At 36.0% G+C, this 24,817-nt stretch overlaps 1 protein-coding gene, 1 non-coding gene and 1 pseudogene across 2 annotated transcripts; 1 reads left to right on the top strand and 2 right to left on the bottom strand.

Annotated features, from left to right (window-relative positions):
* Positions 1 to 6,090: 6,090 nt before the first annotated feature.
* On the bottom strand, positions 6,091 to 12,055 carry GKN1 (gastrokine 1). Its single transcript, XM_039852515.1, has 7 exons — positions 12,016 to 12,055; positions 11,097 to 11,197; positions 9,340 to 9,393; positions 9,109 to 9,246; positions 7,910 to 8,020; positions 6,879 to 7,026; positions 6,091 to 6,185 (listed from the first exon to the last, which is right to left on the bottom strand). Exons 1-7 carry the CDS (start codon positions 12,053 to 12,055, stop codon positions 6,091 to 6,093), a joined length of 687 nt encoding a protein of 228 aa, XP_039708449.1.
* A 2,093-nt stretch (positions 12,056 to 14,148) lies between these two features.
* On the bottom strand, positions 14,149 to 14,267 carry LOC120594693 (5S ribosomal RNA). The gene has a single exon (XR_005650662.1). It is a non-coding gene; the product is annotated as a 5S ribosomal RNA (ribosomal RNA).
* Positions 14,268 to 22,659: 8,392 nt separating this feature from the next.
* LOC120594710 (uncharacterized) lies at positions 22,660 to 22,778 on the top strand (annotated as a pseudogene).
* Positions 22,779 to 24,817: the final 2,039 nt, after the last annotated feature.

Genomic DNA, 24,817 nt, shown 5'->3' with positions numbered 1-24,817 from the left:
TATTTTTGTCTGTTTTGGGGTTTTATGTGAATACAATATATTTTCTTCTGCAATTTGCGTTTTGAACTCAAGATAATTTTTCATAGGTCTCTTATATTGTGTGTGGCTATGATTAATTTGGTTTTCCTTCTGTGATATTTAGTATTCTACTAAATAAACAGATCGTGATTTATTTATCTATTCTACTGCTGGCAAACATTTGGATTATTTCTAGTTTTTTTTTTTTGCTGTTCCAAACACTGCTGGTATGAACATTTTTGTACATGTTTCTGGATGCCCCCTTGCAAGAATTTCTCTAGAATATATTTTTAAGAGTGGAATTGTTGCGGCTTAGGACAGTCACATCTTCAACTTATTAGACAATGTCGAATTGTTTTCCACAGCAGTTGTATCAATTTATGCTTGCTCTGGCTATGTTCTATTTACTCTACATCCTCTCTAACACCTCATACTATACTTTTCATTGCCCATCAGATGGATATGAGATGATCTCTCATTATGATTTAATTTGCATTTTCTTTATTGCTAAGGAAGTTAACATCTCTGCATATCTAGATTTACCATTCAGGATTTCTTTTCTGCTAGAAACTTATTTATTTCCATTTCTCTATTAGTCATTCATCTTTTTCTTATTGATATGTAAGAGTTCTTTATATAATTTTTATATTAATCCTTTATCCAGTTTATGTGTTGTAAATAGCTCTAGTGGTTTGTGGCTTGTCTTTTCATTCTAATTTTGGTGACTTGGATTAACAGATATTCTTATTTTTAATGTAGAGAATTTATCATTATTTTACTTTATATATAGGACTTTTTCTAAGAAGTTTAGCAAATCTCTCGGTAGTCATAAAGTTATTATTTATTATTATCTTCTAAGACTTTATTTTTTCATATTAAGTTTTTAATATACTTAAAATTTATTTTTTTTAACATGGTGGGAAGTAGGGGTCTGGTTTCATTTTCTCATTTATTTTTATTCTATATAAAAATAAAAATACCAATTGTTTAAAAAAATTCATCTTTCCTTTATAGACCTGAAATGCAGCCTACAACTTGTTTCAGTAATCTATAGCTTTGTGGATTTATCTGTGGACTTTCTATTTTGGTCCATTGATGTATTTGTATATCCCAGTACTTATATCATATTATTCTAATTACTATGTCTGCTTACTAATTTTGATGGGTCAAATTCACTCATTTTTTTTTGTCCTACATCAGTAACTTGGCTATTCTTGGCCCTTTCAGGTAGGGTTTGAGATTTTACCTTGAAATCTCAAAAGTTAGCCTGCCATAATTTTATGGATGATGACAGAAGACATGAGACCCCTGGGTGAGAGATGAAAGACTTTATTAATCATGGCACAGGAAATAGTATGAGTATGAATGCTAATGTCAGCGTTTCTTGCCCACATGTTCCAAGGGTAATGCCTAAGACCCAGATGGATTCTTGTACAGACAGTGGGTTGCACAGAGGATCCTGAGCTTAGAGAATTCAAATCTTTTATAATAGAAGTAAACTTGCCTTTTGTTCTAAAGAGAGACAAATGCCTATCTTCCAAACCTGTTTCCTATACAAACATCCTTGCAAAAACAGTTGAGAACAAAGGACAGTCAGTGCTTCTACTCATGTATAGAAACATCAAGGACCCCTGGAGAACCGTCTTCCAACTGGTCAATGATCTTCCATCTATATTCTAAATTTAGCTTGTTATATAGCAAACACACGCATGTACACGCATGACTTGTTGGGAACTGGCTTAGAATTGCATGGAATCTATAGATTGAGGGGGAGCTGACATTCTTATAATATTAAATCTTCTAATTCATGGCCATAGTTTATCTGTATTTATTTATTCTACCTTAATGCCTCTCAATAAAGTTTTCATAGAAGTCTAGCACATCTATGTCTGCTTAATAATTTTGTTTTAATTTATTGCTTAAAATAAGATCATATCCTATCTTGGCTCAGATTACTGCGATGTCTTTCTATTCTACTCAGAATAATACTCAAAGCCACCAATGGCCTGCAAGGCTCATCATGATCTGGTTCCCTCTATCTCTTCACCCTCATTTCCTTCTTCTCTCTTTTCTGTTCACACTGTTTCAGCCACACTGATCTTGCTGTACTTTGAAGATGCCAGGCACACTTCTGCCTTAGGCCTTAGCACTATTTCCTTTGCTTGTAATGTTTTTCTTCTAGAAATATAGACATGGCTAACTACTTTATCTCTTTCAGACTTTGTTCAAATTTCCCCTGTCCAACGATGCCTATCTTAAATACCTATTAAAAATTGCAGAGTGGCTCTTCCCTCCTGGCATTCTTGATTCTCCTTATTGTTCTCTGCATCTTCCCCTTAGCTTTTATCATTTTCTATTCTACTGTATAACAGTACACAATACCATCTTACCAAATATCCTACTATTTATTTATGTATTTGTTTATGATAATTATGTTTATTGTTTATTTCTCCCTCTTCTGACTAAAATGCTAGCTACATGAGACAAGGAGCTTTACGTTTTTATTAGCTGATGAATTTCAAGTGTGCACAATAGTGCGATATGTGTAGCAGGTTATTTAAGAAATATCGTTAAATAAATTAAATAATTTTTCCTAGATATGTTATATTTTATATTGCTCTTATAAATGCTATTTAAACAATGGAAGTTTCTATATATTTGCTGCTGATATATAGAAATGCAATTTATATTTAATAGTTATTTTTGTATTCATGGACTTTTCTAAATGCTCCGATTCCCATATTATCTATAAATGCATGTGTTTTTCACAGAAAAACATGTCATCCGGGCATAATAGTTTCTTTCTCCCTTTCTTTCCTTCCTTCCTTCTTCCTCCATCTCTCCCTCCCTCCCTCAGCCCGCTCTTTCTTCTTTCCTTCTTTCTTTCTTTCCTTTCAACTCTTTCTTCCTTCCTTCTTTTTCTTCCTTTTTCCTTCCTTCTATCCTCTTTCCTTCCTTTTTCCTTTCCTTCCTTCCTTCCTCTTTTTTTTCTTTTCTCTTTCTTTCTTTCTTTACTAACTTTCAGTACAACTTCTTTTAATTCCAGATTTTCTAAGTTACTTATTTATTATGAACAAATATTCAATGATATAATTTTGCTACTATTGAGATACATCATATATTGTTGTCTTTGGATATTTTAATGTGGCAAATTACATTGCTAATTTCCTAATATCGAACCAATGGGTATTGCTAGGAAAAAATCCAACGCAGTCATGCTGTATTATCTTTTTACACTTTGCTCAGTTGACTTGCTACCGTTTTGTTAAGACATTTTGCATCTATCTTCATGACAGAGATTGCCTTGTACATTTCTTTTTTCATTCAATCCTTGTCAAGTTTTGGAATGAGGTTATTAATATACTCATGAAGTAACTTGGAAAGTACTTCTTTTTACTTCCCTATACACTTGAATAGTTTTATGAGATTAGACTAATCTGTATTTTCAATGTTTATTCAATCTCAGTGTAAATACCATCGTGGCTTAGAGTTTTCTTGCATGTAATTTTTAAATTTCTGAACTAATTCCTTTACTGGTTATAGAATTATTAAGGCATTATATTTCTTCTTTAGTATGTTTTGGTAGTGAGTGTTTTAGAAATTCATTTCACCTAAGCTTTCAAATTTATTGACATGAAATTATTTATAAATTTATTTTATTAACATCTTAATATCTGTAACATCTGTAGCTTAGTATCCTTTTTTTCATTCCTAGCATTGCTTGTGATTTATCTCTTTTTATTTCTGGTCAATTTTTGCCTTTCCACAAGAACCAGTTTTTGACTTTGTTGAACCTTACTATTATATATTTGTCTTCCATGTTATTAACTTTTGATATTGTCAATATTATTTTTTCTTTCTGTTTATTTTTGATATTTAATGCTTGTCCCTCACATTTAAAGTTGAATGCTTAACTCAATCTTCAGCCTTTCTTCTTTTATAAAATAGACATTCAAGACTGTAAATTACTATAGCTGCTGCTCACAAGATTTTGGTATGAAGTGCTTTCATTATTTCACAGTTCAAAATACATTCTACTTATCATCATGAATTTTTCTTTGGCTCATGTGTTATTTCGAAGTTTGTTTCCTGATTTCTAAACAAATGGAATGATCTTTTTTTATTCAGAGGGCAATATTTATTCTATCTTAAGTTGAAGTCAAAAAAATGTGTTCTTTACCATTTGAAAAAATTTTTAAATCTGATTTATCCTTCAGCACATGATCAATATTTGTAAATGTCCCATATGTGATTAAGAAGAATATGTATTCTGCAGCGTTCTATATATGTTCATTAAAATAAGCATGTTAATTGTATTAAACTTTTTATATCTTTAACTGCTTCATCTGTAAGTTAGTGTTAAAAGATATATGTTAAAAATCTTTAGTATAGCGAGACTGTTAAATTCTCCTGAAATTCTTACAATTTTTCCTTTATATATTTTGATAGGTGTATATAATCTAGAATCTTTATATTTTCCTAGTGAATTTAATTTCTTATCCTGAAATAGTGACTAGACAATTCTTCCATGAAACATGAGATTTACCAGCTCCCAAAAGTCAGCCTTGGTGTTGTATCCAGTTTGCGAGTCACAGTTTTATTTTTTTCTCGTTCACAGTAAAGGAGTATCTAAGACCTTGATATTTGATGAGTCTTGGACAGGTTTCCACATCTCATGACTTTAAGATATTTTGAAAACTGTATTACACTGGTGGTACACTTCATGTGAACAGCAATAAAAATGTCTCAGGCTAAAGAAAATAATTATAATTTCCTCCTAATTAGGATGGTAAATATTACATTTTTCAAATGGTGGTAATTAATGTCTTTAATTTTGTTTGGAGGGTTATTTAGGGATATCCCATCTGAAGACTTGGGAATGAATTAGATACCTTTTTACAGCAGGGGTCCCGAACCCCCTAGGCCTCTCACCAGTACCGGTCCATGGCCTTATAGGAATTGAGATGCACAGCAGGAGGTGAGTGGCTGACTATGGAAGCTTCATCTGTATTTGTAGCCGCTCCCCAGCACTAGCATTGTCACTCAGCTCATCAGGCATTAGATTCTTATAGGAGCACTGGTCCCTGATGCCAAAAAGCATGGAGACCACTGTTTTACAGCACCCAGGATTTAAAAAAAAATCCTGAGAGCAATTTTAAAAAGTAAACTATAGATTCACATTGTAATACACAACACTTGAAGTCTTTATTTTCTCTGAGGTCTTTCTCCTTCAGTGGAGACCCCAGTGCTTCACTTCCATGTGACTTCACTTCTCTGGCCATTATAGAATGGAGGTCATGAACTCTTGAATAAAATAGTGGGAAGGAAAATTGGAATTGGGATTCAAAAGTATTAGACGTTACTTCTTAAGTTGGAAAGACATGTAAACATGGAGATGAGGCTAACATTTTGGTTCAGCCATCTTTGCAGAAAAAGCCATCTGTGAGTTGAAATAAGAGGAAAGCAGAATTTAGAGAGGAGCAGAGAAGAGTTAACACATGGCTTCAGAGAGAGAGAAGGAGACTTGAGTCTTGGTGTCAATATAGTTCCTGGCTCCAGTATCTTTGATACCAGCTGCTTTTGTTGCCCTAAGATTATTTTAGATACTCCAATACCCTTGCAATAAACTTTCCTTTTCTGGCTTAAGCTACTTTGAGTGGATTTCTGCCCTTGCTGATCTGAAACGTCACTGTGCACATCAACTATAGAACAGTTCTCACAGCAGTCGGATGGTCTTGGAACCATTCCCAGAGCTGTGGTTAGTAGTATCTGAAGCATCTGAAGGGGTTCTTTATAAGGGACACGTCCTGAATATAGGCTAATAGTTGGGTCTAACGCACTTCAACAAATTGCTACTACCAAATTGCACTTTTGATCCTGTGCATTCCAAATGGAAATCGTAAGGAATTTTAGGTTAAACTAATTTCAGTGCTAAATAGGTTTATTGAAATGTAAAGAAACCAAACACAATCAGGAGAGAACATTTCAGAATGATATGATAAAAAACAATTAGAACTCATGTTTTTCTGCATAAAATATTGTGATGACTAAACCTAAAACAACTTTTCTTTTTCAGGCTTCCACGGTTTCTCCACAGAAAGAAATGTTCAGAATCCAGAGTATATTGGCATCAAAGCACTTTTCTGAGTAGAACATCAGGCTTGCCCCTGAGAAAAAGAAAAGAAGAAGCCAGTATCAACATCTTTTCAAGAACTCTTTTTCTGAGGGAGAGGGCAGCAGTGAATGGGGAGAGGAGAAGTCATACAGTTTCCAAACTAATTCTGCAACAATTTCAAGATCTAGCTATCTAGCTATAAAGGTTAAATCAATAGATTCAAAGATCTGAAAAGCTGCTGTTAGGTTAGGTTCCTAGGTGGATACTTCGTTTTTGTGTAAATTATCCTTTGAATGCTCAGAAATTAAGTGATTGTTCGAGCTGTAAAAGTCAAAAGATTCTATTGGCCTTTTGCTTTCATTTAGTTAACATGTATTCTTTGACCATGTCTTGAATGTACTCTAATTTCACCTTTGAAGGGCAATATTTCAGGATTCTTAATAGCACAGGACCCAGAGCCAAGATGCTTAGGATTGAACCCGGCAAGTGTTCTGTGACCTCTCTCTGTGCCTCAGTTTTCTCATGTTGAGTATGAAAACAATAATAGAACCTATCACATAAGATTGATGTCAGGAGCAAATGAGTTAACACATCTAAATCCTGAAGAATAATGCATGGCAGGGAACAAGTGCTGCGTAGCCTTGATTACCATCTAGGTAGTTGGAATCCTTTGTGGACATGCCTGAGAATAGTCTGACAATTTTACCAGCACTAACTTAGAGTGCATAATAGGGAGGCTACTCACCTTGAATCTCTTCAGCCATGTATGTTGGAATCCCCTTGCACATGCTAACGATGGAATCTCCAAACTTATCCAGGTCATTGACTTGGCCAGGGTTGATTGAATACATCAGGCTTTTGGGAGGTGGTCCCCCTGGTCCATTACCCTGAAGCTGAATATAGAAAAGACAGAGGAAAAGGAAGAGAGAGAATGAGTGCTAATCCCAGCAGTTTGTTGAATTGAGGGTTGTATACCAGGTCAACAGGCAGTATTGCTTGGTTATAATTTTTCTATAATCAAAATGAAGAAGAACCAATTGCAACCATGTATATCTCAGAATTTCTCATTGTCTCAAGGAATTTAGGTGGTTTGAAACCTCAGCTTCTCATAAAAGCAGAAATCTGAGGCTAAATTTATTTGGAAGCTTGGGCCTCATTTGGTCATTCATATTTCTGAAATTGAACTATGTGTTGACTAAATTCTGGGAATGCAGTTTATTTATTTTTCTACCCTGTTAATGAAAGGTAGCCATTTATCGGTTATATGAATATGAACTCAGGCAAACTTTTTAAAGAATGATGAATCCCTTCTCCCCACTCACTCCAACTGGGGTTGCCATATAAAATACAGGACACCCAGTTAAATTTGAATTTCAGATAAACAAATCATTTTTTAGTATAAGTATATCCCAAATATTGCATAGGGCATACTTATGCTAAAAATGATCAATTGCTTATCTAAAATTCAAAATTAACTTGGAATCCTCTATTTTTGCTAAATCTAATAATCATAACCCAACTCTTGCAGAAAAATGTCCTTGGAGAAGTGCTGAAGGCTCTCCTTGGTGTGAGAACTTTTTTCCTCTAACAGTAGAGGCTAGGTGTTCTGAAAAACCTCTGTAGGGGAAGGTGTGAGCCACAGCATTTGAGTGTGGTGGCAGCTGCCTCTCCTCAGGCACTTGACCAATTCTTCTTCCCATTTTGTGCTGCACACTACAACATACTATGGTCAAGAGGGGATGATTGTGACAAAAATAAAAGGACTTTTATTTTTACCTTCTTCTCTTTGACCAGGGCATCAAGGGCTTGAAGAGATGGCATGGCATCCTTGTTCATTTTGTGCACAATGCATGCTTTCTTGTGAAAGAGTCTGGTTGCAGCAAAGCCCTGTTAGGAAGATGGTAGAGTGTGAGAAGTATGTTCATCAAGGAACTTTCCTCATCAGAAAACAATTTTACCAGTGGAGAGAACCAGAACTCTGAGATCACGATGAACTGGGATAAAAGCACAGGATCTGGCCTTGTTTTGCAATCACATTTATGGCTAACATTTGACAGATTAGACCCCTGAGGGCAGAGACTCAGTGTCTAAGTTGTTGCTTTATCTCTAGGTTCTAGCGTGGTTAAGAATTACTCTACATGTCTGTTTTGCTGAAATAATTTAAAATACTATTATATATATATACATGTGTGTGTGCATATATATATATATATATATGCCTTACTGCTAAATTGTACACCTGAAACTTGCTGAATTTCATTAACCAATGCCACCATAATAAAAAAGTAAGTAAATAAATAAATAAATAAATAAAAAGTATTAAAAAAATACTATCACATTTTAATCTTCTTTGGTCTTTATAATATTTCAAGGAGTCATGTAAGACAGGAATTAGTTTTTAAATTGATCAGATCGTAAAACTAAAACAATAAAGAGTCTTTTTAACAGTGTAAAGTTTGTTCAACACATAGCTGATAACTGCACAGTTGGGTCTTCTAACCAGAACCAAGTGTTTTTTTGTTTCCCTTACCAATTAATATTATCATTTACATTTCCTTTGGTCCCTTTAAATTACAGGTGAAATGTCAGTTTCTGTCTTTTTGGAAGGAACTTGAAGATCGAATGAGGTAGACTATGCTTTGACAGCAGTAATATTGTGAAGGTCTTTTATCATTACTGAGGGGATCTCTAGGCAAAACAAAAGGCTGTTCATATTTGTCTTACAACCTCACAATCCCTTGAACATAGTGGATCCTAATTACTGTTTATTGGTTTGAATTTTCACTGATCATGGGAAACTTAATAGCAGTTACATCTAGGGGGTGAAACTAGGCAAGCAAAATTGGTACTCTATGCTTATATGCAGTTAGAATTTATTTTATTTTATTTTTTTTATGAATAGCAGGCAATTTTTCTGTTGTTATGAAAGAACTATCATATTTGTAAAGAATGGAAATCGGGTGCTGGCTACTTACAGTGTTGTAATTCCAGAGCGTGTGCCAGGATTCCCACCCGTTGTTATTGTCAACGTTGGCCACGTTGTGTTCATTGTTGACACTCACTGACTGCTGCCCACTTCCACCGCTGTTGTTGTTATCATCGATGTTGATATTCTGAAATTTTTGAGAAATCGATAATGGTTTAATATCATATTATTTTTTTTTGCAAATACATTTTGATAATAGACTTTAAAAAGTGAGACTTACATAGTCAGCAAAGGCAGGAGTCAGGAGGACACCAAGAAGTCCAGCAAAGAAAATCTGAAATCACAAATAACACTGGCTTCCTGTCACATGGCAAAACAATGTCTTCTTTTTTCTTTCTCTATCCAAGCTTATGGAAAGTATTTATTAACCTTACTACTGTGTTCAATGGTCTGTCTGTTCTTCTTTGACCTTGTATTTTTTTTCAACCATAAACAGTTTTAATGATAATGTACAATTGTGGTTGGTTACTTATATTTTGCTATTGTGATATATAGTTTTAGGATTTTTAATGTAGGTCTTATGAAAAAACTAATAAAGTGTTAGTGTATTGAAAAATTGAAAAATAAAATTGAGAATGAATGGCATGTGATATGAAAATAGTTATAAGTTCTAAAAATCATCACATCTGAAAATAATTAATTTTCCTATTTGATCTGAAAATTAAATAAGAATGATTTCCAGATCAAATGATTGCTCTGAATGCTTTCCTTCATTCCTAGAACTTCTAAGAGCAAAGTTGTCTTTTAATTTTTAATTATTTTTAAAGCAATGGATTAGTAAGCATGTTGGATACTGGTGCTGAGAGGCCAAGGATGGAGTGTCTGGCTGTTAAGCATGGTTAGCAGAAGAGAAATCAATAGCTGTCCCAGGGTACCTGGGTCACTAGGTACATGACATTGCTTATTAGAACATAGAGCTTTATGCAGGGTGCCTGATTCTGAGTACCTGTTCTCATTTCCTTTGACTGGGACAAAATGGTTTGAGAACTGACCTGGTGATTCAAAGTAATTTTAAAAATTTGTTTAATTTTTCTCCTGATAGTTTAAGAGGAAGAAAAAATTAGTTTAAAAAAAAAAGGTCAAGAGATGAAAGAAATTTTTGAGATCTACTAGTACAATACAATCCTTTCACAGCTGAGGAAATTGAGTTTCAGAAGTCACTTAAATGACTTAACCAAGCTTGTATTAATGGCCAACGTTGTATTTCTTCTTCTAGGAGAGATCAAGATCTGATCTCCTGTATTATTTTAAACTTTATTGTTATTAGAACTTATTTCTAGATAATGATTTTACACTAGCAACTCCATTATGAAGGAGAGTCTGCTGTAATATATTTTAGTCTTTACTATGTTGAAATATAAAAATACTTCTCTGATTTCAGTCCTTTTGTTTGTTGTTATAAGAGATGCACGGTTAACCACAAGTTACTTTGGCAGAATTTTGTGGTCCACCTGCTACACTCTGAGCTTTTTAGCTGGAACCATGGGTGAGATGCTGCAAGAGCTTCATGCTTCAGGCCTTGTCATGAATAAATGACTATGGACAGTGTCTAAGGCAAATTGTTCTTACTTGGAGATTCATTTGACAGCAGAGAATGTGATAACATGTTTTTTTATCTTGCCTGAACCTACTCAGGAGTTTTGGTAAAAAAGGAATTCAAGAATGTGGGGAAAGATAAGGCATTTTCTGGGGCTTAGGGACTGTTTGCTCTCTGCCCAGACTTAAATCAGAAGATCTGAAAAGTAATTTTATTAAAGATAGCATGGTATAAGATGCTCAGACAGCTATTTAATCCCACTATAATTATCTTTATCTATAGAGATGTTTATAAATGCCACAATTCCATGAAAAGAAGAGATTTTTTAAACAAAATTTTCCATTACAGTGATATTGTCCTAAGAAACAGATGCCTTTAGCTCAGAGTGTTAACAGTCTGCTATTAGAAGATAATAAATTCAAAAGGGAAAATCTACTCACTGTGAATCTCATCTTGGCTTCACCACAGCAGTGGAATGGAGGAGAAGGCAAGCATGGACTCAGACAAGGAATCTTCTCATATTTGTACTTGATTGGCTTTGCTCAAAATAGGTGTGACCAGGTGGAGTCAAAGACTTATCTACCTTCATTTCCCATATCTGTGTCATAATCCAGTGTACCAAGGAGCCTTTTGGAATAGCTGCCTTAGCAAGGAACTTTGACATGGAGTTAATCTGACTCATCATTTGTTGAAGTTGAAGATATCACAACAAACTCAATATGATTTATGATAACTTTTGGTCCAACTGAAGTGTGGGTGTGGATATTTTATATATTGATATTACTTAGATTCAGAAAAGGAATAATCCCTAAAATCAAACAAGACTACAAATGAGAAACTGTGGGCACACTGGGCCTTCCAGATAGCAGCTCCTATAAGAATGTGAGAATCACTTCCTCTTCTTACCTTTACCTGAACCCATTGTAATGGTTTTGCTTAGGCTTAACATGTTCTGTTAGCTACTCCTACCAAACCTAACCCCCATTTCTGCAATCCTGAGCCTTCTCCAGGATAGTACCATGTATCCCATTAGACAACCTGAGAGCTGTCTTCAGCCCATTCTTCCTATCGCCACATCCAGTTAGTTACCAAACCTTGTCGTTTCATCTCAGAAATGCCTCTCAACTCTGGCCATAGCCATAAGTCCTCTCACCCAGACTTTTACAATGGTTATGTAATCAGTCATTCTAGTCGCCAATCTTTTATATTTTAGTGTACGACTCTACTATGCTTAGAATCTTTCACTGGCAGCCTATGAGATAAAATTCAAACCCATTGGGATAGCATCCAGGGTTCTTTATAATAAGGTTCCCAAAGCCTTCCTAGCTGTATCTGTCTCTCTCTGTCATGTAGCTATACCTGAGTTCCCATTGTTTCTGGGATATTCGAGATGTTCCATGCCCCTATGCCTTCACACATGTGGTTCTCTTACCCTGGAGCACCAATCCCTTGCCTTTCTTTAACTGGTAAACTGCTATTCATTTTTTCAAGACCCAGCCCAAATCCACTGCTTCCATTACATCTTCTTCCTAGCCTAGGAGGAACTTTTATTTTTTCTGGAGCTATAAAAGAAATCTCAGTCTCTTTATTTCTGGATAATTTAATATTCAGAAATTATGTTAAAATAATAAAAACATGTTTTCATCAGAAACAGAGAGTAGAAATTGTCATTTGGACAAAGAAATAAATGCTCAAAACAGTCTTGGAGGTGAATTAAAATTTTAATTTTTTTCCTGCTCTCTCCTAGAAACTAAAGCTGGTGAATCAAATTGTTGAAGAGGAAAACTTTATCTCATTAATCACCTATGGAAACCTTCTTGAGTCCATGATTATTCTTTTATGTGTGGATTGGAATCATAAGTTGGGGTTATATGGTTGTAAAGCTTGATTCACTATAAATATCTCTTTCAAATGTTGGTATGGGTGGTAAGATTTTGCTTATGTTTTCAATGTATCCACAAATTTCTTTCAAACTGACTCTTAAGCTGCAAAAGATCAATAAACCTGGGATGGGAGGCAGACATGTGTAAAGAGGTCTTCCTCTGCTTTAGGAACTGTCACATCACTGCAGAGTCAAAGAGTGGACAGCGCAATGCCTTTACACTCAGCCACAGGTGTTACTGGAGAGTGGGGTCCTCTCCTGGCGCTTTGTCCATGTTCTTGATATCTCGAACAAAGAACTGAGTAAGACACTGAAATACAGTAGAAAAGTTTTATTAGAAGGGAAAATACACTTCCAGAAGTGGAAGTGGGCCTGAGGCCTGGTAACAAAGACTTCAGGGTTTTTATCCCTTTTTGCTGTGAGTGGTTACTTTTCTTAGAGGAGTGGGCTTCGTTGATTGACAACTAAGATTGACAGGACTCAATGATTCATTATTTTGCTTTCTGCGCATGTTTGTTCCCAGAATTCAGTCTGTTATAATGATATTAATGAACTTCCAGGCATATACATTATATTATAATTATGACATAATGAGGCTCAGGTGAGTTTAAGGTCCTTGGGGACTTCACTGTGCAGGTGCGAGTGATTGGCTTAAACTGGTATCTAATTCTCTGCCTCCTGGTTTCTTTGTGTGAGTTAAAAAATGCCTTCTGGCTTGCTTAATTGTGGGAGGATTAGGACGGACCCTTTCTAGGACAGGATGACCTCAGTGTCTTTGCAGGCAGACTCGAAACCCCCTGACTAACTTTCCTGCCTAGCTCTTTTCTAAGAGCCATGAACCCCCTTATTATTAGTATGGATGTTGAGGGACCAGAGGTCTCTTCTTCAGTATCTGCGTCCTGCTGAGAATGGCCGTAATCCCTGCCTACAGGGGTTTCATAGAGCTCTTTCCCTTTCTGCCTCGGTCTGGGTGGGGTCTTGGGTTTCCTGCTGAAGTGCCGCCTCAGTCTCTAGACAAGGAAAAGAAGATACAAACTCGTTATTTAAATCATATGTCTATTAATTTCTATTATTGATTTGCCTATTAAGTGAGTAAAGGAAACAGGCTTGGTTAATATATTTTTTAAAGAATAAAAAAAGACCTTTGGCCCAAAGTCCCCTCCCCTCTCAGACTCTAAGGGCCCTGTCTGACTTAACACCATTTCTGCTAACAATGGGCAGAAGATCCTTATCAACAGCCAGAGAATGAGTCACCAGTTTGGGCAATTATCCGGATTTGAGGGAGAGGGCCTTTTTTTACAAAGAAAGAGGGGAAGAAAACTTAACTAGGTTTACTAAAAAGATTAACTCTGCAAGAGATGTTCCATTTCATTTCCTGCTAAAAGATTAAGAATTTTACAAGTGATGTCCCATCTCACAAGTAGTTATTTTAGCACATGGATGCAGCACCTTGTATAATTTTTTTGCATGTCATACCTTACCGAGGAGTTGAGGTTAATATTTCTTTTTTTCTTTTTCTTTTCTTTTTTTTAGGCGAGGCAATGCTTGGTTGACCTCACAGACTGCAAGGACCTTGTCATCTTACAATTCCTCACTTTCTTTACTTTTTACACCTATGGCACCTGGTCTTCCTAGGTGATCTCCCATCCAAGTACTAACCAGGCCCCACCCTGCTTAGCTTCCGAGATCAGACGGGATCGGGCTTGTTCAGGGTGGCATGGCCGTAGACGAGGTTGATATTTCTACAGTGGGCCTGTGAAATGCTGGTCTGGAAGATGTTCCATGACAAATAAATAGAGAGATAGAAAGAGAGATACAGTTCAGGATCCAATAATTCTCCCTCTTAGAAACTGACGATTCACATTTACATATCAAACATACTAAGAAATCTGTATGGGAGAAATCTATCATGTTGTTTCATCCGGATTCCCCTAAACTTAAATGACCATAGACCTTGGTTGTTTTTCCTTTTTCTTTTATTAATTTAGTTTTTTTTTAATGCCTATGAACATCCCTGGGGAACACTTTACTTAGAGAAACAACAATCATGCTGCCTCTGAGGTTTTGGAAATCCATTTTGGGAGCTACCGATTTGAAATAGAAGCCAGGAGACTTAAATTCTATTCCGCTTCCTTCTTTCTGTGAGTCTTTTTTGCCTTTTAGGCCTTAAGTTTCCTATTGGGTCAAACAGAAGAAATTCCTCCTTTCTACAATATTGTTATTTCAGTGGCTTCAAAAATCAAAGACCCTCTTCCTTTGTACTTTGTGTGATACGTATAAATGTGTGTTTGTGAGTGTGTGTAGAAGTCTGTGACTGTGTGTGGGTGGGTGAGGGTAGGGTGGATGGTCAACCCTAAACTCAGTCCTTGTCTCTCATCCAAGGCCAAAAGTCGTAAGGAAGCATGAACAAGCCTCTTGCTCCCTCTCACCCTGAGAGCTATGTTTTGTTTCTTGTCCTCCCATATGAGAAAGACAGAACATGTTCATGTTTTTTTGTTGTTGCTCTTACCTCAATAGAATCTAGAATATGCCGCCACATAGATGATGCTCAATAGGCCCATTTAAAAAATTAGAATTGCATAAAGGAGATGTTCAAGTTAGAAAATAAAAATGTGTTATATTTATTCATTTCTGAATTTTGGAGTCAGATAGAGAGGTGCTTCCCTACATTGGCTATGATGATGCATCAAGGGAGTCCCAGGATATTACGTGGTCCTAAGGACTTCGGATTAGTATTGGGGCAAACCAGCCCATAAGTAAACAGGGCCTGCCCTGCCACAGAGCTTGAAGCAGGGCCATGCCAAGAACCAAGCCCCTATCATCGTTTTATCTTCCAGCACTCACACCCAAAGCCTCACTTGACCCCACACCCTGTTATGTAGAGCTGGGTGGGAACTCCCTTTGTGTGGAACAAATGGGATACAGTCCATGTATACTATGCTCATACTGACGCAGGACAGGGCAAATTTCCCCGATTTGGCAGAGGGACCAACCCTGCACGGAGAGAAGAGGGTCCTCTGGAGGAGAGTTTGGAAAGAATTCAACAAGCACACTAAAAAGTTAGGGGCAAAAATTGTTTATTAAAGAAGGCGAAAAGCAAAGACTAGAGAAAGCATAGACAAAAACCCAAGAAAAGAAAAAAAGCCCCAGAGTGTTCTGGCGAATTCAATTTATATAATATTCTTTAGTTTCTGTGAGTTATAGTTTAAAGACTTTTTGAACCCATTTCCTTTGATGTGGACATACAGTGAGGAAGCAGAAGAGTATGTAGTGGGAAAAGGTAAGAAGACTATATAGAGTGAAAGGCCTGCTGGCAGTTCCCAGCCTTTAATCCCTAGGTTCCCTACAGTTTTAACCATAGGGAATGACAATTTTATTTTGTGTAGGGCAGCCACTTAAAAAAGACTCTGTATTTCCTGGTTCCCCTTCACAGGTGTGGGGAATGGGTTGCTAGCAATCCCGGCGGAAATCTTCCTTTGTTCTGCAGGTGTCCTCCTGGCCTGGCTGCAGGGCTGATCAGCAGATTGCAGTCTCTGAATGTAGCTTGATTTAACATTTTAATTCTCTTGCCTCCTCTCTACATTAATACTGTAGATTTGGAGGGCCTTTAGAGCTTTCCTAGGGAAATCAGACTTCTTTGAGCAGAAGGGAATGTTTACTTACAGGGTATTTTTTCATCATTAAATATCCTTATTCAAGATCCCCCTCCTGTACAGACTTGTTAGTGGGCTGACCCTGCAGCCCTTAACACCTGTGAAGCCCTCAGTAATCTTGTCTTCTGTTTAGTTCTTATTCCATTTTCTGATATTCAGGGTTTATCTGGTCTTTAGCCCATTTAATCTCACACTATAATTTATTCTAATCTCACACTATAATTTATTCGTTTGAGTGTGGAAGCCCTTTCAGGCAGAGATTCTGTGTCAGTCTCTGGCTCTATTGTTGTTTTTCTGAGCATCCTATGCACCAATTTGAAGATCTTTGTAATGGTTCCCAGTCAGACGGTTCATTGTGAGATCAAACATACCTCATCACCTGGGGGAAAACTTCTACCCCTCCCGTGCCCTCAGTATACCAGAGGGCTGATCAGCATATTGCAGTCTCTGAATAGAGCTTAATTTAACATTTAAAACTGTTCCTTTGCTTCCTCCTACATTACTTGCTTCCTACATTACTTGTATCAAATCTTCCATATACATTTGTGGCCAAAAATGGCATATCTAACAAAATAGCAATGGGAAAATGTAAATTAACTTTTGTTAGAAAGCTTCTAATTCCAGAAAATCCATGCTTATTGCATAGTTGTTTTTGTAGAGGAGAGAAATTCCTTTCAAATTACAGCAAAATGGAGGAAGAGACCTCTCTTTTTGTTGTTTCCTCTGGGATCATTGCCTTCCAAAATATATATAATGCTGCCTTTCTGTTGCTGCTCGTGTGTTTGTCCAATTGCGTTTGTCAAACCTTTTGGATGCCCCCAGAAGCAACCAATGATATGTCTCGGAAATTGGAAAAATCTTCTAAAAGAAGGTCTCCTGAGTGACGACTTCCTTTTTGTAAAATATACGAAAATAGAGATAAAGAGAATATTGAAAAATCGAACCTGGTTAAGTATTTCCATAGTGAAAAGGATTTGGAGAAAATATGCCCAAATGAGGAAAGCACGAAGTGCCAGTAACATGCTGCTTTATAATTACCTCATAGCCAATTCAGAAATAATAACATTTGCATTTTGTTCAGTGTTCAGTTGAAGCAGTTTAGAGAAAATGGCGTAAAAGTACTTGTGTTTACGGTGTGTTTCTTCAACCACAGCAATCAGGCTCGGAAAGGACAGAAGTGATCACTGGAAGATGAAAATCAGATCCCAAATGTAGAGGACGAAAATGCCACAGCTGTGAGAGCCACACCTGGGGCCCAGGTCCTGTGAGGACCCAGTGGCCGTCTCACTGTACTGTCTCCATGGCTTCCCCAGCCAGAGGCCAAAGTAAAGGACTTGCCTTAAGTCTACTAAACAATGAAGCACAATTTTGTGAATCACTGTTTTCTGCAAGGCGACTGATCTGATTTGGTTTCCTTTTCTACATCTAAAATGGAAAATATATGCACATATGTAATCTTTTCACTTCTGGAAGAACACATACTCCTAAAGTAGGGAGGAGGCAAGAGAATTAAAATGTTAATCAAACCACAGGCGGAGACTGCAATATGCTGATCAGCCCTGCAGTCGGGCCAGGAAGACACCTGCAGAACAAAGGAAGATTTCTACTGGGATTGCTAACAACCCATTTCCCACACTTGTGAAGGGTAAACAGCAACCAAGAGTCATTGCCTATGGCTAAAACCATGGGGGACCTATGGATTGAAGGGTAGGAACTGCCAGCAGGCCTTTCACTCTGCATATTCTTACCTTTTCACACTACATACTCTTCCCCTTCCTCACTGTATGTTCATATCAAAGGAAATGGGTTAACAAAGTCTTTTAAACAATCACGCACAGGTTCTAAAGAATGATGTATAAACTAAATTCCTTGAACACTCAGAGTCCCTCTCAGTGCCTTTTCTCTGTCTCTCTCACTCTCCCTCTCATTCTCTGCCTCTGTGAGGAGACCACACTCTGTAGAGTGTTATCCCTTTTCCAATAAACTTTTCTTTTGACTCTAACTTTGACGTGCATGTTGAGTTCTTTCTAGACTCCCTGCCAAAAGACCCTTTTCTCGGTGCAGGGCTTGGTCTCCCTCCCACTTGGGGAAAATTGCCCTGTCCTGCATCACTCCAGTGAGGATACTGGATCGTCAGAGGTGGCTCAGGGAATTGTGAGCTTCTGAGTTTATTCAGTCATGCTCTCTTTCTACCCAACCCCCACCCAGCCTTTCGTTCCCAAAAGCGCTTAATAAAAATGTATCCATTTGGGCTTATTCTGGGGGATGTATTTTTCCTTCAGAGGTCCCACTGGGTTTGAATAAAGAACAAAGTCTCCTTATTCAGACCAGGAAAGTTTTTTCATTTGCTTCTCAGCAATGGCTCACCAGGTATAAAACCTTTTATTCATTTTCTCATATTGAAAAATAATTAACAGCAAATCACCATGCTCAGAAAATGCAAAGCCCTGGTTAAGCACAAGTGCTATAGAAGATTCAAAGATCTAAAACAACCAGTGCTCATACTCCAAGATCCTGAAATCTATATGAGAGACAGGCCTTGCTTCATGGACATGTGACCAGCGTAGCCACATGGGGCTTCCTCTTAGAAGAGAGTCCCATAGTGGACGAGTTTAATGCTTTGTGGGCGCCATCTTGAAATTCTTAATAATTTTATTGTTAAATTTGTGTTTTTTAAGTGAAGTTCAACGGGATAATAGAACATGAACTGGGGGCTTGCTGCTATGGCTCATGTGAGGCCCCACCTCCTGCCTCTCCCCACCTCCCCGGATGGGCTCTTGAAGACCCACCCTCTACCTCCACTGGTGGGGCCTAGGTACAGGTGCAGGAAGGCTCAACGTCAGGCACCTACACCTGCGTACAGAGTCACAGGGTGGGGCCTCAGGTGACTTTAAGGATCTGCACTTACCTTGCAAGTATCCCCATACCCAAGGGAGTGTGATAGTAAATAGCAAATCAAAAACACTATCATAAGTTGAGAGAAAGAGAAATTATAGAAGAAAAGAAAGAGTTTTTCCTGCTTTTTGAAGAAGGGGTTTCATATTTTTATTTTACACTGGGCTTTGCTTACTATGTGGTTGGCTCTGATGGGAAGCAAGATACACACATAGTATAGATACACCAAAGTAAAGTGAGAAGAAGGTGAGGTTCTAAGGGGCTTTGCAACTTGTCTAAGGTCACATGGTGAGAATGGAATAGTTTTCATGTAATCCTGAAGCCTGTGATCTTTCTCTTACGCCTTGCGACTTCTCTAAATGAGCAGTGGAGACAGAACATTTAGAGGAGTGTGAGCTCTTTAAGCTGGAGTAGCTACAGAGGCTTCATGCAGAAAATGGAGCTTTAGTTATGCCCTATGGGACAGCCTCGACATAGACATATAGGGGTAAAGGGTAAAGCTACTTTCACCTAGGGGAGCAGCAGAGCTAGGTGGTATAACTGGAGGTTCAGTGACTGTGAGGAAACCAGTTTATAACATTCATAACACTCTCAGATTCACTTTTATGGTTCCAAAATATCTCATTTAATCTCTATTGGATAGAGAAAAATTGAGTCAGAATTTTTTCACCTATCAAGAACCTACATTTTGCTATACACTGAGCTTGAGATATTATATGGATTCAATCCTCACCAATAGCCATTGAAACTACCCTTTCGCCCTGGCCTTTATGCTCAGGTTATATCCCTGCATGTCTGAGGTTCCTTTCTCCTTCTCACACCTATAAATTCCAACACCCTGAGCTCCTCCCAGTAAATTAATATTTTAGTTGGTGGCCATGGGCGTTTCTCTAAAAAAAGCAATCACTTGATTATTATTATTATTATTTTGTAATTGACACACCTTTAAATTTGATTTGGTCTCTTCATAAAGGGATATAAGGCACATATAAAAGGAGATATCCAAACAAACATGTATATTTAAGAAATGTAGATACCATTTATTGTTTAGGATTTCATGACTCACCTTCAAATAGATTGAAGGTATATATGGATGATGTGTAATGACATCTTGCGTATCTGTCAGGCTATGAATCTTTTATGATAGAACTTATATTCCTTGTGTCTAGCATAGTTCCTGCCACATGATTAGGGCTCAATCGAAGATGATCTCAACTGAAATTCAGGTACAAAATAGATTCCACTAATTTTGGCCACTTTCTTCAAATTTGGATGAAGCCAAACGATTTCCTTTCTCTTCTTGAACGAGAGATTAAAAAAAGAAAAAGAATTTAAATGCAAAAACAATCCCCCTTGGACTTGTGACAGTATCAATGGAATTCAGCTTTCATTGTCTGTAGCAAGATTCTTTCCTCTTTTAGTAACTGTTCAAAACTTTTGGCAGTCTATCCAAGTCCTCTTTGTCAGCTCTACTGTTAACCTAACTACCTACTATACCCAGAAAATAGAAAGTATCAGACTTCTTGAACTGTTATCCTCCATTGCTCAATCTCTATCTTCACACATTCTTCATTCTGTCTTATCTTGGAGGAATGTTCTCTTAACAGATTCCAAGACTGAAATTTCCATGTCTGATGATCACCTTTCTTCATCAGATGGTTGTTCTTTTCTCAAAACTCAATGTCTTCCTGTTAATTTGATACTTCTTTTTGGCTCGCATGGGCAAATCTCTCCAATGCTAAAAACAAAACAAAACAAAACAAAACAAACGAACAACTCAAAACAAACATAAAAACCTTTCCTTAACTCTACCTTCTTCATACAGAGAGCTTATAACTCTCCTTCCCTTTACATCTTTCAAAAGTATCATGTAGATTTTCTGATTCTACTTCACCTCCCAGTCATATCTCAACCCACTGTAGTTTGGCTTCATGTTCAAAGGATAACTGGTGATGCTGAGACTCAAAGTGACCAAGGCAAGGAGCCTGACTCTGCAGTACTCCTGACTTGGCTCTGTGCTTTTTAACCTTGATAATCTCTTCTTTAACTTCTGTTTATTTCAATGGCATTTTTAACAAGTAGTCAATCAAGATAGGCACTTGAGTCATTCTCAGCTCTGATTCCTCACCCCTTCTTCCTCTCTTACACAAGTGGTTACCATAGCCAGTACATTGTACCTTTTAAATATTTCTTTAAAAAATATCCGAATTCTTTTTTTGATCAGAAAAGTAACTCATAGGAAATTGTAGAAAACATGGAAAATAACCAAATAAATTGATTGACACATTATTCTACTAAATAGAAATAATCACTGTTAACTTTTTAGTACATTTCCTTTTCATTTCTTTTGAGATTTCTTTGATTCATATGTTATGTAAAAACATATTTTTCGTCTCCAGATATTTTGGCATTTCCAGTTATCTTCTGTTATTGATTTCTAATTTAATTACATTGTAGTCTGAAAACATACTTTGTATGATTTCTATTCTTTTAAATTGTTAAGGTATGTTTGATGGCCTAGAATGTGGTTTATTGGTGAATGTTTCACATGAGCTTGAGAAGTATGTATATTCTGCCATTGCCGACTGAAGAATCCTATGCACTGATCAGGTCCAATTGATTGATGGTACTGTTCAGTTCAACTATGCCCTTACTGATTTTATGCCTACTTGATCTATTAATTACTGTTCAGGGGTATTGAAGTCTTCAGCTAAAATAGTAGGTTTAGCTATTTCTCTTTGTAGTTCTATCAGTTTTTGCCTCATATTTTATGATATTCTGTTGTTAGGTGCATATATGTTAAAATAGTTATATCTCCTGGAGGATTGGTACCTTTATCATGATGTGATGCCTCTCTTTATCCTGATAATTTTCTTGTCCTAAAGTTTGTTTTGTCTGAAATTTATATAGGTACTCCAGCTTTTTAAAAAATTTATGTTAGGTGACATATCTTTTTTACATCTTTACTTTGAACCTATCTGTGTCTCTATATTTACTATGTATGTATGTATGTATGTATGTATGTATGTATTTATTTTGTGTGTGTGTGTGTGTCTATATTTAAAGTGGGTTTCTTGTATAATATGTCCCTCGGTTTTCAATTTGTTTTTACATTTTGCTTATTTTTTTATATTTAATGAATATTATTTTCCTAATCAAGTTTATTAAAATGTAATTTAGAAACAGCAAAGTTTATCCTTATGACTCTGCAGTTCTATGAATTTTGAAAATGTATGCAGTCATAAAACCACCAGCAAAAGCGATATAGAACATTGCCATTCCTCCCCAAAAGTTCTCTGTGTCCCTTTATGGGCAACCTTACCCCTCATCCCTAGGCCCTGCCAAACACTAAACTGTTTTCTGTCCTTTTAGTTTTATATTTCTAAAATGTCATGTAAATGGAATTATAAAGTAGGTAATCTTTTGATTCTGGCTGCTTTCACTCAGTGTAATAGATTTGAGATTCATCTGTGTTGTGTGTCAGTGGGTCGATCCTTTCTTCTTGCTAAGTAGTATTTCATTACATAAATGTACCACAATTTATGTATTCAATCATCATTGAAATGCATTTGGGTCTATGGCTATGCTACCCTGAACAAGGCCGATCCCGTCTGATCTTGAAAGCTAAGCAGGATCGGGCCTGGTTAGTACTTGGATGAGAGACCACCTAGGAAGACCAGATGCTGTAGGTGTAAAAAATAAAAAAAATAGAGATTGTAAACTGACAAGGTCCTTGCAATCTGTGAGGTCAACCAAGGGTTGCCTCGCCTAAAAAAAATAAAATAAAAAGGCATTTGGGTTAATTTCCTATTTCTGGTGATTACAAATAAAACCATTATAAATATTCACATACAGGTTCTAATGTACACATATACTTTTATTTCCCTTGAGTAAATACCTAGGAGTGGGATTTCTGGATCGCATGATGATTACAATTAACTTTTATGAAAAATTGCCAAACTGTTTTCCAAAGTGATTGTAGCATCTTGAATTCCCACCAGCAATGTATGATTGTTCCAGTTGCCCCATGTCTTTGACAACAATTGGAATTTTCAGTTGTGTTTGCTTGTTGTTTTTAGCCTTTCTAATATGTATGTAGTGGTTTTAATTTGCATATTCCTAACTACCAAAGAGGTTCAACATCTTTTTATGGACTTATTCGTCATCTGTATATCTTCTTTAGTAAGCCACCTTTTCAAATATTTTGCCTATTTTTAAAACTGAAATGTACATTTTCTTATTATTAGTATGAAAGTTCTTTATGTATTTTAGCTATAAGTTCTTTATTAAAATACATCTTTTGTAAATATTTTCTCTCAGTCTGTCTTTTATTTTCATAAACTTTTCATAAATAAAGTTTCTTTAGAAGAGAGAAACTTTTAACTTTATTGAAGTCTAATTTATTCATTTTTCTTTTATGAATTTTTAATTATGATGTTAGCTGAAGGTTTTTTATAAATGACTTTCATCAGAATGAAGAAATTCCTTTTTATTCCTAGTTTGCTTAGAGTTATTGTGAGTATATAAATTTAGAGAGAAATGTATAGCATTAAATACTCAGAGAAAAGAAATACTTTTCTATCAAGATGATCATATGGCTTTTTATTTTTACAGTAAATATGTTGAATGATATTGATTGATTTTTCACATATTAAAGGAATTTTGAATTCCCAGGAAAAGCTTCACTTGGTCATGATGCATTATTATTTTTATATATTGCTGTGTTTAATATGCTAATGTTTTTGAAGATTGTTTTCATCCATGTTCATGAGAAATATTGGTCTGTACTTTCTTTTCTCATAATATCTTTGTTTTTGGTATCAGTGCAATATTGGCCTCATAAAATAAGCTGGTATGTGTTAGTTTCTCTCCTATTTTCTGGGAGAATTTGTATAGAATTGATATTAATTTCCTCTTAAATATTGAGTTGAATTTGCCCATGAAACCATCTGGACCTTGAATTTTCTTTGTGAGAAAGTTTTAAAATACAAATTTAGTTTCTCTCATTGATATAAGGCCATTCAAGGTATTTCTTTCTTCTTGAGTGAACTTGTGTAGTTTGTCTTTTTTAAGAATTTTGCCCATTTCATTTAGGTTGTTGAATATAAAGTTGTTTCTAATATTTCCTTATTCTTTTAATGGNAAAAATAAAAAGGCATTTGGGTTAATTTCCTATTTCTGGTGATTACAAATAAAACCATTAAAAATATTCACATACAGGTTCTAATGTACACATATACTTTTATTTCCCTTGAGTAAATACCTAAGAGTGGGATTTCTGGATCACATGATAATTACAATGAACTTTTATGAAAAATTGCCAAACTGTTTTCCAAAGTGATTGTAGCATCTTGAATTTTTAAAACTGAAATGTACGTTTTCTTATTATTAGTATGAAAGTTCTTTATGTATTTTAGCTATAAGTTCTTTATTAAAATACATCTTTTGTAAATATTTTCTCTCAGTCTGTCTTTTATTTTCATAAACTTTTCATAAATAAAGTTTCTTTAGAAGAGAGAAACTTTTAACTTTATTGAAGTCTAATTTATTCATTTTTCTTTTATGAATTTTTAATTATGATGTTAGCTGAAGGTTTTTTATAAATGACTTTCATCAGAATGAAGAAATTCCTTTTTATTCCTAGTTTGCTTAGAGTTATTGTGAGTATATAAATTTAGAGAGAAATGTATAGCATTAAATACTCAGAGAAAAGAAATACTTTTCTATCAAG

The sequence above is a fragment of the Pteropus medius genome, unplaced genomic scaffold (genome assembly GCF_902729225.1).
Source record: "Pteropus medius unplaced genomic scaffold, Ma_sr-lr_union100, whole genome shotgun sequence".
Lineage (NCBI taxonomy): Eukaryota > Metazoa > Chordata > Mammalia > Chiroptera > Pteropodidae > Pteropus > Pteropus medius.
This window is presented reverse-complemented; position numbering and strand designations above follow the sequence as displayed.